Below are 17,500 nucleotides of genomic sequence, written 5' to 3'. Positions count from 1 at the left end.
ACAGGAGGCAGACAGACTGGAGGCAGACAGAAGGCAGGCAGACAGGAAGCAGACAGGAGGCAGACAGACAAGAGGCAGACAGGAGGCAGGCAGACAGGAGGCAGACAGACAGGAGGCAGACAGACAGGAGGCAGGCAGACAGACAGGAGGCAGGCAGGCAGACAGGAGGCAGGCAGGCAGACAGGAGGCAGGCAGACAGACAGGAGACAGACATAAATTACTGCAATGAAAATTCCAGATCTTCTGCATAATCAAATAACATTCAGCTCATCCCCCACGAGACACCAGGGGTCTCTTCAGACACCCAGACATCCCCCACAAGACACCAGGGGTCTCTTCAGACACCCATCCATCCCCCACAAGACACCAGGGGTCTCTTCAGACACCCATCCATCCCCCACAAGACACCAGGGGTCTCTTCAGACACCCATCCATCCCCCACAAGACACCAGGGGTCTCTTCAGACACCCAGACATCCCCCACAAGACACCAGGGGTCTCTTCACACACCCAGACATCCCCCACAAGACACCAGGGGTCTCTTCAGACACCCAGACATCCCCCACAAGACACCAGGGGTCTCTTCAGACACCCATACATCCCCCACAAGACACCAGGGGTCTCTTCAGACACCCATACATCCCCCACGAGACCCTAGGGGTCTCTTCACACACCCATACATCCCCCACAAGCCACCAGGGGTCTCTTCACAGTTCCCAAGAACAAAACGAATTCACAGCAACACACAGTATTATACAGAGACATGATCACATGGAACTACCTTCCATCTCATATTACTCAGCAAACAGCAAAATGACCTTTAAAAACGGATTTAACAACATCTCATAGAACGAAGGGGTCACATACCAACACACACTAACACACACCAACACACACAGACACACAGACACACACAGACACACACCAACACACACCAACACACACAGACACACACCAACACACACACACACCAACACACACAGACACACACCAACACACACAGACGCACACCAACACACACAGACAGACCAACACACACAGACACACACAGACACACACCAACACACACACACACCAACACACACAGACACACTAACACACACAGACACACACCAACACACACAGACACACACAGACACACACCAACACACACAGACACACACTAACACACACACAGACACACACCAACACACACAGACACACACCAACACACACAGACACACTAACACACACAGACACACTAACACACACAGACACACACCAACACACACCAACACACACAGACGCACACCAACACACACAGACGCACACCAACACACACAGACACACACCAACACACACAGACACACACCAACACACACCAACACACACAGACACACACTAACACACACTAACACACACAGACACACCAACACACACCAACACACACAGACACACACAGACACACACAGACACACACAGACACACACTAACACACACAGACACACACTAACACACACACAGACACACACCAACACACACAGACACACACTAACACACACACAGACACACACTAACACACACAGACACACCAACACACACAGACACAGCAACACACACAGACACACACACACACTAACACACACAGACACATACAGACACACTCAGACACACTCTGACACATACAGACACAACTAAATCATGAGAAAACAAAAATATATTTACTTGACACATTGGAAAGAATTAACAAAAAAACAGAGCAAACTAGAATGCTATTTGTCCCTAAACAGAGAGTACACAGCGGCAGAATACCTGACCTCTGTGACTGACCCAAACTTAAGGAAAGCTTTCACTATGTACAGACTCAGTGAGCATAGCCTTGCTATTGAGAAAGGCCGCCGTAGGCAGACATGGCTCTCAAGAGAAGACATGCTATGTGCTCACTGCCCACAAAATGAGGTGGAAACTGAGCTGCACTTCCTAACCTCCTGCCCAATGTATGACCATATTAGAGACACATATTTCCCTCAGATTACACAGATCCACAACGAATTAGAATCCAACAAATCCAATTTTGATAAACTGGCATATCTACTGGGTGAAATTCCACAGCGTGCCATCAGAGCAGCAAGATTTGTGACCTGTTGCCATAAGAAAAGGGCAACCAGTGAAGAACAAACACCATTGTAAATCCAACCCATATTTATGTTGATTTATTTTCCCTTTTGTACTTTAACCATTTGCAAAGAGAGAGAGACAGATTGAGAGAGAGAGAGAGAGAGAGAGAGAGAGAGAGAGAGACAGATTGAGAGAGAGGGAGAGAGAGAGAGAGAGATTGAGAGAGAGGGAGAGAGAGGGGGGGAGAGAGAGAGAGAGAGAGAGAGAGCGAGACAGACAGAAAGAGAGAGGGAGAGAGACAGAGATTGAGAGAGAGGGGGAGAGAGAGACAGAGAGAGAGAGAGACAGCCTAGTTGTTCAAAGTGTTCTCAACTAGGCTTTGAGAAATGTTATTTTTGATAACAGATGTTGTGTTCAGATGAACTTTATTGGTAGACTTTGTGTTGCTAGTTTGCCGATCTCTTGGGGGCATCTGTCCCAAACGACACTCTATAAATCCCTGTCTGGTGCACTATTTTTGACCAGAGTCTTATGGACCCTCAACAGTAGTGCACTACTTTTGACCAGAGTTTTATGGACCCTCAACAGTAGTGCACTACTTTTGACCAGAGTTTTATGGACCCTCAACAGTAGTGCACTACTTTTGACCAGAGTCTTATGGACCCTCAACAGTAGTGCACTACTTTTGACCAGAGTTTTATGGACCCTCAACAGTAGTGCACTACTTTTGACCAGAGTCTTATGGACCCTCAACAGTAGTGCACTACTTTTGACCAGAGTTTTATGGACCCTCAACAGTAGTGCACTACTTTTGACCAGAGTCTTATGGACCCTCAACAGTAGTGCGCTTGACACTGAACAGGGAGCCATTTGGGACTCATTCTCCTTGGCTGTAACTTGTTTATTTCCATAACGAGCTGCTCCACCTCCATCTTCTCTTTGTTTGTACAGATAAAAAGGCTTCTATTGAACACACCAGTTATCGTAAGTTCACCTCTACATGACCTTTCACCTTGTACATCACTTTACTCTGTCCTTCCTGTCCCCCCCCCCCCCCTCACTGTCTTTCCATTAGTCTGCATGCCTACATACGAGTGTGTGTGTGTGTGTGTGTGTGTGTGTGTGTGTGTGTGTGTGTGTGTGTGTGTGTGTGTGTGTGTGTGTGTGTGTGTGTGTGTGTGTGTGTGTGTGTGTGTGTGTGAGTGTGTGAGTGAGTGAGTGAGTGAGTGAGTGAGTGAGTGAGTGAGTGAGTGAGTGAGTGAGTGAGTGAGTGTGCAGTTAAGGAGTCATCATAGCACATGTGCTGGCCTGTACACACACACACACACACACACACACACACACACACACACATTGCATGTAATGTCCTGTCTGTGTAGAAATGTCACCCCATGTGTCTGTCTCACACCTTCATGTCGCCTCAGATGTACTCCACTGTAGGGTTACATCCCCATTGGCTCCCTATTCCCTATGTAGTGCACTACTTTAGACCAGGGCCCTATGGGGAATGGCACCCTATTCCCTATGTAGTGCACTACTTTAGACCAGGGCCCTATGGGGAATGGCACCCTATTCCCTATGTAGTGCACTACTTTAGACCCAGGGCCCTAAGGGGAATGGCACCCTATTCCCTATGTAGTGCACTACTTTAGACCAGGGCCCTATGGGGAATGGCACCCTATTCCCTATGTAGTGCACTACTTTAGACCCAGGGCCCTATGGGGAATGGCACCCTATTCCCTATGTAGTGCACTACTTTAGACCAGGGCCCTATGGGGAACGGCACCCTATTCCCTATGTAGTGCACTACTTTAGACCCAGGGCCCTATGGGGAATGGCACCCTATTGGTCCTTGTCTAAAGTAGTGCACTACATAGGGAATAGGGTGCCATTTGAGAGGCAGATATAGCCTCACCTCACCTTCCTGTTCACCCTGGTTCTGTCTGTTATCCACCCTGGTTCTGTCTGTTATCCACCCTGGTTCTGTCTGTTGTCCACCCTGGTCCTGTCTGTTATCCACCCTGGTTCTGTCTGTTATCCACCCTGGTTCTGTCTGTTATCCAGCCTGGTTCTGTCTGTTGTCCACCCTGGTTCTGTCTGTTATCCACCCTGGTTCTGTCTGTTGTCCACCCTGGTTCTGTCTGTTATCCACCCTGGTTCTGTCTGTTATCCACCCTGGTTCTGACTGTTATCCACCCTGGTTCTGTCTGTTATCCACCCTGGTTCTGTCTGTTATCCACCCTGGTTCTGTCTGTTGTCCACCCTGGTTCTGTCTGTTATCCACCCTGGTTCTGTCTGTTGTCCACCCTGGTTCTGTCTGTTGTCCACCCTGGTTCTGTCTGTTGTCCACCCTGGTTTTGTCTGTTATCCACCCTGGTTCTGTCTGTTGTCCACCCTGGTTCTGTCTGTTATCCACCCTGGTTCTGTCTGTTGTCCACCCTGGTTCTGTCTGTTGTCCACCCTGGTTCTGTCTGTTGTCCACCCTGGTTTTGTCTGTTATCCACCCTGGTTCTGTCTGTTGTCCACCCTGGTTCTGTCTGTTGTCCACCCTGGTTCTGTCTGTTATCCACCCTGGTTCTGTCTGTTGTCCACCCTGGTTCTGTCTGTTATCCACCCTGGTTCTGTCTGTTGTCCACCCTGGTTCTGTCTGTTGTCCACCCTGGTTCTGTCTGTTGTCCACCCTGGTTTTGTCTGTTATCCACCCTGGTTCTGTCTGTTGTCCACCCTGGTTCTGTCTGTTATCCACCCTGGTTCTGTCTGTTGTCCACCCTGGTTCTGTCTGTTATCCACCCTGGTTCTGTCTGTTGTCCACCCTGGTTCTGTCTGTTGTCCACCCTGGTTCTGTCTGTTATCCAGCCTGGTTCTGTCTGTTATCCACCCTGGTTCTGTCTGTTATCCACCCTGGTTCTGTCTGTTATCCACCCTGGTTCTGTCTGTTATCCACCCTGGTTCTGTCTGTTGTCCACCCTGGTTCTGTCTGTTGTCCACCCTGGTTCTGTCTGTTATCCAGCCTGGTTCTGTCTGTTATCCACCCTGGTTCTGTCTGTTATCCACCCTGGTTCTGTCTGTTATCCACCCTGGTTCTGTCTGTTATCCACCCTGGTTCTGTCTGTTGTCCAATCTTGTCCAGTTTGTCGACTCTGAGAGAGTAACGCAAGGCTCTGAACCAAAGAACCGAGGTTGAACCTCCCCCCCTAACACAGTTCTGACATGCTGGAGTGGACAGGGCTTGACGATAGACTAAGACTGAGCAGATGTGGTCTGTGTCTGAAAAAACGCTACTAGCCTTCAAATCTTTTCTTCCTCCTCCCACGAGAAATTCATTTAGTGTTTTGTTGATGGTGACGGTAAGCGTTGTCTCAGCCCGCCACTCCAGAGTCTCCCATTTAGTGTTTTGTTGATGGTGACGGAAAGCGTTGTCTCCGCCCGCCACTCCGGAGTCTCCCATTTAGTGTTTAATTAGGTTGAGATCCGGCGACTCATGGTATTTTTTATTGATTTTTATTTCACCTATATATGGTTTACTATATATGGTTTACTATATATGGTTTACTATATATGGTTTACTATATATGGTTTACTATATATGGTTTACTATCTATGGTTTACTATATATGGTTTACTATATATGGTTTACTATCTATGGTTTACTATATATGGTTTACTATATATGGTTTACTATATATGGTTTACTATATATGGGTTTACTATCTATGGTTTACTATCTATGGTTTACTATATATGGTTTACTATCTATGGTTTACTATATATGGTTTACTATCTATGGTTTACTATATATGGTTTACTATATATGGTTTACTATATATGGTTTACTATATATGGTTTACTATCTATGGTTTACTATATATGGTTTACTATATATGGTTTACTATCTATGGTTTACTATATATGGTTTACTATATATGGTTTACTATATATGGTTTACTATATATGGTTTACTATATATGGTTTACTATATATGGTTTACTATATATGGTTTACTATCTATGGTTTACTATATATGGTTTACTATATATGGTTTACTATATATGGTTTACTATCTATGGTTTACTATATATGGTTTACTATCTATGGTTTACTATCTATGGTTTACTATATATGGTTTACTATATATGGTTTACTATATATGGTTTACTATATATGGTTTACTATCTATGGTTTACTATATATGGTTTACTATATATGGTTTACTATATATGGTTTACTATCTATGGTTTACTATATATGGTTTACTATCTATGGTTTACTATATATGGTTTACATACATAGTTTTCATGTCCATCTAACCAATCAGTGACCACCTGTTGGTGGGGGGGGGGGGTGATGTCATCCTATGAGAGCGTAGCCATGGAAGCCAAAATAATGTCTCAAGAAGCACCTTATTCTCCTTATTAAATACTATTTTCTTTACATAGTTGAATGTGCTGACAACAGAATCACACGGTACCTAATGGCAGTCAGACTACCTCTGGCGAGCACATGGAGGGCTGTGCGGCCCCCCAAAGAAATGCCACCCCACACCATGACTGACCCACCGCCAAACCGGTCATGCTGGAGGATGTTGCAGGCAGCAGAACGTTCTCCACAGCGTCTCCAGACTCTGTCACGTGCTCAGTGTGAACCTGCTTTCATCTGTGAAGAGCACAGGGCGCCAGTGGCGAATTTGCCAATCTTGGTGTTCTCTGGCAAATGCCAAACGTCCTGCACGGTGTTGGGCTGTAAGCACAACCCCCACCTGTGCACGTCGGGCCCTCATACCACCCTCATGGAGTCTGTTTCTGACCGTTTGAGCAGACAATGCACATTTGTGGCCTGCTGGAGGTCATTTTGCAGGGCTCTGGCAGTGCTCCTCCTGCTCCTCCTTACAATAAGGAGGAGGTAGTGGTCCTGCTGCTGTGTTGTTAACCTCTTACGGCCTCCTCCACGTCTCCTGATGTACTGGCCTGTCTCCTGGTAGCGCCTCCATGCTCTGGACACTACGCTAACAGACACAGCAAACCTACTTGCCACAGCTCACATTGATGTCCCATCCTGGATGAGCTGCACTACCTGAGCCACTTGTGTGGGTTGTAGACTCCGTCTCATGCTACCACTAGAGTGAAAGCACCGCCAGCATTCAAAAGTGACCAAAACATCAGCCAGGAAGCATAGGAACTGAGAAGTGGTCTGTGGTCCCCACCTGCAGAACCACTCCTTTATTGGGGGTGTCTTGCAAGTTGCCTATAATTTCCACCTGTTTGTATTCCATTTGCACAACAGCATGTCAAATGTATTGTCAATCAGTGTTGCTTTCTAAGTGGACAGTTTGATTTCACAGAAGTGTGATTGACTTGGAGTTACATTGTGTTGTTTAAGTGTTCCCTTTATTTTTTTGAGCAGTGTACTTTGTATCCCTCATTTACTCCACGTGTTTTCTTTATTTTGGCAGTTACCTGGATGTTCTTAATCATTTATTTTTAAAAGCAGTAGAGCATTAAGACTGGTACTAGAGCATTAAGACTGGTACTAGAGCATTAACACTGGTACTAGAGCATTAAGACTGGTACTAGAGCATTAAGACTGGTACTAGAGCATTAACACTGGTACTAGAGCATTAAGACTGGTACTAGAGCATTAAGACTGGTACTAGAGCATTAACACTGGTACTAGAGCATTAAGACTGGTACTAGAGCATTAAGACTGGTACTAGAGCATTAACACTGGTACTAGAGCATTAAGACTGGTACTAGAGCATTAACACTGGTACTAGAGCATTAAGACTGGTACTAGAGCATTAAGACTGGTACTAGAGCATTAAGACTGGTACTAGAGCATTAAGACTGGTACTAGAGCATTAAGACTGGTACTAGAGCATTAACACTGGTACTAGAGCATTAAGACTGGTACTAGAGCATTAAGACTGGTACTAGAGCATTAACACTGGTACTAGAGCATTAAGACTGGTACTAGAGCATTAAGACTGGTACTTAAGACTGGTACTAGAGCATTAAGACTGGTACTAGAGCATTAAGACTTGTTGAGGTACCTGACTTGATGTTATATCGGGTTTTAAGTCATCAATAATATATAGTAACATAATTTACATTTAAACTAGAAGTACTAGAGCATTAAGACTTGTTGAGGGACCTAACTTGATGTTATATCTGGTTTTAAGTCGTCAATAATATATAGTAATATATTTTACAGTACATGTGATGCTAATGTTCTTCAGCTGGATGTGACACGGTCTCAGGGGAAGGGCGCTCTACAGTAATGCACCTAATTCGCTATTGTTCCATTCCTGTGGTAATAAGTCAGGACGGCTGTCTGATCCAGTCCTGTCGCACCACGTGAGCGTGAGAGCTCCACTCCGCTCCTCCGCTGTGCCTCAGGCTCTCCTCTTCTACCTTTTCCTTCTCTTGTACTTTAGTCTGTACATGTTTTGCTTTGTCTGTCCTCTGAATACTTCTCTCCTCCTCTCATCCTCTCATCCTCTCTACTCCTCTCTCATCCTCTCCTTCTCCCCTCTTCTTCCCCTCTCCTCCTCTCTTCCACTCTCCTCCTCTCTTCCCCTCTCCTTCTCCCCTCCTCTCTCCTTCCCTTCTCTTCTTCGCCCATCTCCTTCCCTCCTCTCATCCTCTCTACTCCTCTCTCATCCTCTCCTTCTCCCCTCTCCTTCCCTCCTCTCTTCTTCCCCTCTCCTCCTCTCTTCCACTCTCCTTCTCTCTTCCCCTCTCCTTCTCCCCTCCTCTCTCCTTCCCTTCTCTTCTTCGCCCATCTCCTTCCCTCCTCTCCTCTTCCCCTCTCCTCTTCTCTTCCTCTCCTTCTCCCCTCTCCTTCCCTCCTCTCTTCTTCCCCTCTCTCCTCCTCTCTTCCACTCTCCCTTCTCTCTTCCCCTCTCCTTCTCCCCTCCTCTCTCCTTCCCTTCTCTTCTTCGCCCATCTCCTTCCCTCCTCTCCTCTTCCCCTCTCCTCTTCTCTTCCTCTCCTTCTCCCCTCTCCTTCCCTCCTCTCTTCTTCCCCTCTCCTCCTCTCTTCCACTCTCCTTCTCTCTTCCCCTCTCCTTCTCCCCTCCTCTCTCCTTCCCTTCTCTTCTTCGCCCATCTCCTTCCCTCCTCTCCTCTTCCCCTCTCCTCTCCATGCCTCTTTTCTCCTCTCACCTTAATCCCTCCTCTCCTCTTCCCCTCTCCTCTTCCCCTCTCCTCTCCATGCCTCTTTTCTCCTCTCACCTTAATCCCTCCCCTCTTTCCCTCCTCTCAATTCTTGTCCTGTTCCTCTTCTTAATCACATTTTATCTTCCCATATATAATACCTCAGCTCCTCCGTTCTCCACTCCTCTCTTTCTCTCTTCCTCCTGTTTTACGCCTGTCTCCGTCTGTTTTAGTGTAGTGGAATCAGGGTTAAGCAGGCCAAGGCAGCACTGTGTGCAGGCTAGTCAGAAACGATCACACAGCAGGAGAGAGGAGAGGAGAGGAGAGGAGAGGAGAGGAGAGGAGAGGAGAGGAGAGGAGAGGAGAGGAGAGGAGAGGAGAGGAGAGGAGGTTAGTATGTGGGGCAAGGAGGAGAGGAGAGGAGAGGAGTATGTGGAGAAAGGAGAAGAGGAGAGGAGAGGAGAGGAGAGGAGAGGAGAGGAGAGGAGAGGAGAGGAGGGAGAGGAGAGGGAGGAGAGGAGAGGAGAGGAGAGGAGAGGAGGTTAGTATGTGGGGAAAGGAGGAGAGGGGGAGATGAGAGGAGAGGAGAGGAGGTTAGTATGTGGGGAAAGGAGGAGAGGAGAGGAGAGGAGAGGAGGTTAGTATGTGGGGAAAGGAGGAGAGGGGGAGATGAGAGGAGAGGAGGTTAGTATGTGGGGAAAGGAGGAGAGGGGGAGATGGAGAGGAACAGGAGAGAAGTGCAGAGGAGAGAACAGGGAACTGGTGAGGTTTAATCCCTGGCACCCCTCCCATCCTTTACCCAAACGTTCCTAGTGTAGACAACAGCTACCCCTGCTGGTGAGGAGGTGTAGTGGGAGAACTGAATGTTTTCACCTTCAACAACTCAACAATGACAACAACAGTCTACTGCAATCATCCAATATTTGCTGTTGTTATTCAGATGTCTCGAGGACAGTGTCTTCAGACAGGAGAAAGGTTGAATGGAGAATAGATGCTGTTAGACTGTTTCAACTTGTTCAGAAGGACGTCTGTCTGTTTGGCCCTTCTTTTTCTCTTGGCCTGTGTTGATGTATGTTGTGTGTGTGTGTGTGTGTGTGTGTGTGTGTGTGTGTGTGTGTGTGTGTGTGTGTGTGTGTGTGTGTGTGTGTGTGTGTGTGTGTGTGGGGGGGGGCGTGTGGGCGTGTGTGTGTGGCGTAGGTGTGTGTGTGTGTGTGTGTGTGTGTGTGTGTGTGTGTGTGTGTGTGTGTGTGTGTGTGTGTGTGTGTGTGTGGGGGGGGGCGTGTGGGGCGTGTGTGTGTGGCGTAGGGTGTGTGTGTGTGTGTGTGTGTGTGTGTGTGTGTGTGTGTGTGTGGGGGGGGGGTGTGTGTGTGTGGCGTAGTGTGTGTGTGTGTGTGTGTGTGTGTGTGTGTGGCGTGTGTGTGTCCATGCAATGCCCTAACCCTCTCTCTCTCTATCTCTCTCTCTCCCTCTCTCTCTCTCAGCAATGGACCCTGGTATGGGTGTAACGGTGTATGCTGGCCTGGTGGGGGCGCTGTTACTGTGTGTGGTACTGGTGCTGTGTGTGGGGGTGTTGGCATACCGACGCAACTGTCACCATCTCCACGGCGATATCACTGACTCCTCCTCCGCCCTCACCACAGCCTTCCAGCCCGGCAACTATAAACCACCCAGACATGGTGAGTCCACCACGGTTTGCTGTCTCGTGTCGTCTAGGTTAGACATCTAGTTCCACGTGGATAGTTCTCTCTGCTTTCTAAAAACCAGACAGCCTATTCTCCTACTTTGATCTTAAATCCGTTTCTACCAGTCTCTCTTTCTCATTCTGTTCTTTCAATTCTTTTTAATCACCTTTTATTTTAGCTGTTCTTGATCTCCAAACTTGTATATCTGCTAGTAGTTTGTCTACACCTCAGTCTGCTCCTAACTACCTCAGTCTGCTCCTAACTACCTGTCTGTTCCTAACTACCTCAGTTTGTTCCTAACTACCTCAGTCTGCTCCTAACTACCTCAGTCTGCTCCTAACTACCCCAGTCTGCTCCTAACTACCCCAGTCTGCTCCTAACTACCCCAGTCTGCTCCTAACTACCCTAGTCTGCTCCTAACTACCTGTCTGCTCCTAACTACCCCAGTCTGCTCCTAACTACCTGTCTGCTCCTAACTACCTCAGTCTGCTCCTAACTACCTGTCTGCTCCTAACTACCCCAGTCTGCTCCTAACTACCTCAGTCTGCTCCTAACTACCTCAGTTTGTTCCTAACTACCTGTCTGTTCCTAACTACCTCAGTTTGTTCCTAACTACCTGTCTGTTCCTAACTACCTCAGTCTGCTCCTAACTACCTCAGTCTGCTCCTAACTACCTCAGTCTGCTCCTAACTACCCCAGTCTGCTCCTAACTACCTCAGTCTGCTCCTAACTACCTGTCTGCTCCTAACTACCCCAGTCTGCTCCTAACTACCTCAGTCTGCTCCTAACTACCTCAGTCTGCTCCTAACTACCTCAGTCTGCTCCTAACTACCTCAGTCTGCTCCTAACTACCTCAGTCTGCTCCTAACTACCTCAGTCTGCTCCTAACTACCTGTCTGCTCCTAACTACCTCAGTCTGCTCCTAACTACCTCAGTCTGTTCCTAACTACCTCAGTCTGCTCCTAACTACCTCAGTCTGCTCCTAACTACCTCAGTCTGCTCCTAACTACCTCAGTCTGCTCCTAACTACCCCAGTCTGCTCCTAACTACCTCAGTCTGTTCCTAACTACCTCAGTCTGCTCCTAACTACCCCAGTCTGCTCCTAACTACCCCAGTCTGCTCCTAACTACCCTAGTCTGCTCCTAACTACCTCAGTCTGCTCCTAACTACCTCAGTCTGCTCCTAACTACCTCAGTCTGCTCCTAACTACCTGTCTGCTCCTAACTACCTCAGTCTGCTCCTAACTACCTCAGTCTGTTCCTAACTACCTCAGTCTGCTCCTAACTACCTCAGTCTGCTCCTAACTACCTCAGTCTGCTCCTAACTACCCCAGTCTGCTCCTAACTACCCCAGTCTGCTCCTAACTACCTCAGTCTGTTCCTAACTACCCCAGTCTGCTCCTAACTACCCTAGTCTGCTCCTAACTACCTGTCTGCTCCTAACTACCTCAGTCTGCTCCTAACTACCCCAGTCTGCTCCTAACTACCTCAGTCTGCTCCTAACTACCTGTCTGTTCCTAACTACCTCAGTCTGCTCCTAACTACCTGTCTGCTCCTAACTACCTGTCTGTTCCTAACTACCTCAGTCTGCTCCTAACTACCTCAGTCTGCTCCTAACTACCCCAGTCTGCTCCTAACTACCCCAGTCTGCTCCTAACTACCCCAGTCTGCTCCTAACTACCCCAGTCTGCTCCTAACTACCTCAGTCTGCTCCTAACTACCTCAGTCTGCTCCTAACTACCCCAGTCTGCTCCTAACTACCTCAGTCTGTTCCTAACTACCCCAGTCTGCTCCTAACTACCCTAGTCTGCTCCTAACTACCTGTCTGCTCCTAACTACCTCAGTCTGCTCCTAACTACCCCAGTCTGCTCCTAACTACCCCAGTCTGCTCCTAACTACCCCAGTCTGCTCCTAACTACCTCAGTCTGTTCCTAACTACCTCAGTCTGCTCCTAACTACCCCAGTCTGCTCCTAACTACCTCAGTCTGTTCCTAACTACCTCAGTCTGCTCCTAACTACCTCAGTCTGCTCCTAACTACCCCAGTCTGCTCCTAACTACCTCAGTCTGCTCCTAACTACCCCAGTCTGCTCCTAACTACCCCAGTCTGCTCCTAACTACCCCAGTCTGCTCCTAACTACCTCAGTCTGTTCCTAACTACCTCAGTCTGCTCCTAACTACCCCAGTCTGCTCCTAACTACCCCAGTCTGCTCCTAACTACCCTAGTCTGCTCCTAACTACCTGTCTGCTCCTAACTACCTCAGTCTGCTCCTAACTACCCCAGTCTGCTCCTAACTACCTCAGTCTGCTCCTAACTACCTGTCTGTTCCTAACTACCTCAGTCTGCTCCTAACTACCTGTCTGCTCCTAACTACCTGTCTGTTCCTAACTACCTCAGTTTGTTCCTAACTACCTCAGTTTGTTCCTAACTACCTCAGTTTGTTCCTAACTACCCCAGTCTGCTCCTAACTACCTCAGTTTGTTCCTAACTACCAGTCTGTTCCTAACTACCTCAGTCTGCTCCTAACTACCTCAGTCTGCTCCTAACTACCTGTCTGTTCCTAACTACCTCAGTCTGCTCCTAACTACCTTAGTCTGCTCCTAACTACCTCAGTCTGCTCCTAACTACCTCAGTCTGCTCCTAACTACCCCAGTCTGCTCCTAACTACCTGTCTGTTCCTAACTACCTCAGTCTGCTCCTAACTACCTGTCTGCTCCTAACTACCTCAGTCTGCTCCTAACTACCTCAGTCTGCTCCTAACTACCTCAGTCTGCTCCTAACTACCTCAGTCTGCTCCTAACTACCTGTCTGTTCCTAACTACCTCAGTTTGTTCCTAACTACCTCAGTCTGCTCCTAACTACCTCAGTTTGTTCCTAACTACCTCAGTCTGCTCCTAACTACCTCAGTTTGTTCCTAACTACCTCAGTCTGCTCCTAACTACCTCAGTTTGTTCCTAACTACCTCAGTTTGTTCCTAACTACCTCAGTCTGCTCCTAACTACCTGTCTGCTCCTAACTACCCCAGTCTGCTCCTAACTACCTCAGTTTGTTCCTAACTACCTCAGTTTGTTCCTAACTACCTCAGTTTGTTCCTAACTACCTCAGTCTGCTCCTAACTACCTGTCTGCTCCTAACTACCTCAGTTTGTTCCTAACTACCTGTCTGTTCCTAACTACCTCAGTCTGCTCCTAACTACCTCAGTTTGCTCCTAACTACCTGTCTGCTCCTAACTACCCCAGTCTGCTCCTACCTACCCCAGTTTGCTCCTAACTACCTGTTTGCTCCTAAGCTTTCTAAACTAGACCACTAATTATCTTACTTTGATCTTCAAGTAATCAATATAATCAATATATTCTCACCCATTACCTGTCTCTCTCTCCTCAACATGTTGTTGTTTACCTGGTGGTCTATGATCTCTGGACCTGGCTATCCACTGCTACCAAAACTCCACTCCTCCCACAGACAACCCTCACCTCCTCCAACCCTCTGCGCCCCCAGACCTGACAGCCACAGCGGGTACCTTCAGGGATCCTCTCTTCTCCCTGCAGCAGGGTGCCAACGATGGTCACCACAAGATCCCCATGACAACCTCTCCCCTGCTGGACCCCCTGCCCAGCCTCAAGATCAAAGTGAGTGTGTGTGTGTGTGTGTGTGTGTGTGTGTGTGTGTGTGTGTGTGTGTGTGTGTGTGTGTGTGTGTGTGTGTGTGTGTGTGTGTGTGTGTGTGTGTGTGTGTGTGTGTGTGTGTGTGTGTGTGTGTGTGCGTGTGTGTGTGTGTGTGTGAATTCATTTTTATATCAGCAAAGTGCTTTAGACCCCAAGAAGAAGCAGAGTGGCTAAGAAAAACATGTTGACATTTTATGGTATAATAGTCATATTTGGTGTATGTTTGGTGCATGGTTATATGGTGTGTGGTTGGTGTATGGTTATATGGTGTATGGTGTTTGGTGTATGGTTATATGGTGTTTGGTGTATGGTTATATGGTGTGTGGTTGGTGTATGGTTATATGGTGTTTGGTGTATGGTTGTATGGTGTATGGTGTTTGGTGTATGGTTATATGGTGTGTGGTTGGTGTATGGTTATATGGTGTTTGGTGTATGGTTATATGGTGTATGGTGTTTGGTGTATGGTTATATGGTGTTTGGTTGGTGTATGGTGTATGGTTGGTGTATGGTTATATGGTGTATGGTGTTTGGTTATATGGTGTATGGTGTTTGGTGTATGGTTATATGGTGTATGGTGTTTGGTGTATGGTTATATGGTGTGTGGTTGGTGTATGGTTATATGGTGTTTGGTGTATGGTTATATGGTGTTTGGTGTATGGTTATATGGTGTATGGTGTTTGGTGTATGGTTATATGGTGTTTGGTTGGTGTATGGTGTATGGTTGGTGTATGGTTATATGTTGTATGGTGTTTGGTATATGGTTATATGTTGTATGGTTATATGGTGTTTGGTGTATGGTTAGATGGTGGATGGTGTATGGTTGGTGTATAGTTATATGGTGTATGGTGTATAATAGTAATATTTGATGTATGTGTGGTGTTTGGTGTATGGTTATATGGTGTATGGTGTTTGATGTATGGTTATATGGTGTATGGTGTTTGGTGTATGGTGTTTGGTGTATGGGTTATATGGTGTGTGGTGTATGGTTATATGGTTATATGGTGTATGGTGTTTGGTGTATGTTTATATGGTTTATGGTGCTTGGTGTATGGTTATATGGTGTATGGTGTTTGATGTATGGTTATATGGTGTATGGTGTTTGATGTATGGTTATATGGTGTATGTTGTTTGGTTGGTGTATGGTGTATGGTGTATAATAGTCATATTTGATGTATGTATGGTGTTTGATGTATGGTTATATGGTGAATGGTGTTTAATCTATGGTGTATGGTGTGTTGTTGGTGTATGGTGTATGGGTTATATGTTGTATGGTGTTTGATGTATGGTTATATGGTGAATGGTGTTTAATCTATGGTGTATGGTGTGTTGTTGGTGTATGGTGTATGGGTTATATGTTGTATGGTGTTTGATGTATGGTTATATGGTGAATGGTGTTTGGTGTATGGTTATATGGTGAATGGTGTGTGGTTGGTGTATGGTGTATGGGTTATATTGTGTATGGTGTATGGGTTATATGGTGTTTGGTGTATGATATATGTTTGGTGTTTGGTTGGTGTTTGGTGTTTAGTGTATGGTGTATGGTTGGTGTTTGGTGTATGGTTGTTATTTTAGGTGTATGGTGCATGGTGTATGGTTGGTGTTTTATGTGTATGGTGTTTGGTTGGTGTTTTAGGTGTATGGTGTGTGGTTGGTGTATGGTGTTTGGTGTACAGTTGGTGTTTTAGGTGTATGGTGTATGGTTGGTGTATGGTGTTTGGTTGGTGTATGGTGTATGGTTGGTGTTTTAGGTGTATGGTGTATGGTTGGTGTTTTAGGTGTATGGTGTGTGGTTGGTGTATGGTTGATGTATGTTGTTTGGTTGGTGTATGGTGTATAGTAAATAATAGTCATATTTGATGGTGTATGGTGTTTGATGTATGGTTATATGGTGTATGGTGTTTGGTGAATGGTGTGTAATCGATGGTGTATGATGTATGGTGTGTGGTTGGTGTATGTTGTATGGGTTATATGGTGTGTGGTGTATGGTTATATGGTGTTTGGTGTGTGGTGTATGGTGTATGGTGTTTGGTGTATGATGTATGTTTGGTGTTTGGTGTTTAGTGTATGGTGTATGGTTGGTGTATGGTGTTTGTTGTATGGTGTATAGTTGGTGTTTGGTTGGTGTATGGTGTATGGTGTTTTAGGTGTATGGCGTGTGGCGTGTGGTTGGTGTTTTAGGTTTATGGTATTTGGTGTATGGTTGGTGTTTTAGGTGTATGGTATGTGGTTGGTGTATGGTTGGTGTATGGTGTTTGGTTGGTGTATGGTGTTTGGTTGGTGTATGATGTATGTCGTATGTTGTATGGTTGGTGTTTTAGGTGTATGGTTATATGGTGTTTGGTGTATGATATATGTTTGGTGTTTGGTTGGTGTTTGGTGTTTAGTGTATGGTGTATGGTTGGTGTTGGTGTATGGTTGGTGTATGGTTGGTGTTTGGTGTATGGTTGTTGTTTTAGGTGTATGATGCATGGTGTGTGGTTGGTGTTTTAGGTGTATGGTGTTTGGTTGGTGTTTTAGGTGTATGGTGTATGGTTGGTGTATGGTGTTTGGTGTACAGTTGGTGTTTTAGGTGTATGGTTGGTGTATGGTGTTTGGTTGGTGTATGGTGTATGTTTGGTGTATATTTGTAAACTCATGCAAATTAAAAGAAGATAGCCATTTTGATTTAATACTGTAACGGTTCTCGTCTGTCGAAGGAGAAGCGGACCAAAATGCAGCGTGGTGGTTATTCATGTTCTTTAATGAAAATGAACTGGACATGAAATAACAAACAATACAAAACAACAAACGGAACGTGAAAACCTATACAGCCTATCTGGTGACAACAAACACAGAGACAGGAACAATCACCCACAAACACTCAAAGAATATGGCTGCCTAAATACGGTTCCCAATCAGAGACAACGATA

At 46.3% G+C, this 17,500-nt stretch overlaps 1 protein-coding gene across 1 annotated transcript in view; it reads left to right on the top strand.

Moving 5' to 3' along the window:
• LOC135559426 (netrin receptor UNC5B-b-like) overlaps positions 1–17,500 on the top strand; it is a 78,836-nt gene that overhangs the window by 41,317 nt on the left and 20,019 nt on the right. The window contains exons 7-9 of the mRNA XM_064993578.1: positions 3,048–3,080; positions 10,728–10,922; positions 14,389–14,555. Coding sequence (XP_064849650.1) covers positions 3,048–3,080; positions 10,728–10,922; positions 14,389–14,555 — 395 coding nt within the window. The remainder of the gene's footprint in view (positions 1–3,047; positions 3,081–10,727; positions 10,923–14,388; positions 14,556–17,500) is intronic.

This window comes from Oncorhynchus masou, chromosome 18 (genome assembly GCF_036934945.1).
Source record: "Oncorhynchus masou masou isolate Uvic2021 chromosome 18, UVic_Omas_1.1, whole genome shotgun sequence".
Taxonomy (NCBI): Eukaryota; Metazoa; Chordata; class Actinopteri; order Salmoniformes; family Salmonidae; genus Oncorhynchus; species Oncorhynchus masou.
The sequence above is the reverse complement of the archived record's forward strand: the minus strand, read 5'-3'. Positions and strand labels throughout refer to the sequence as shown.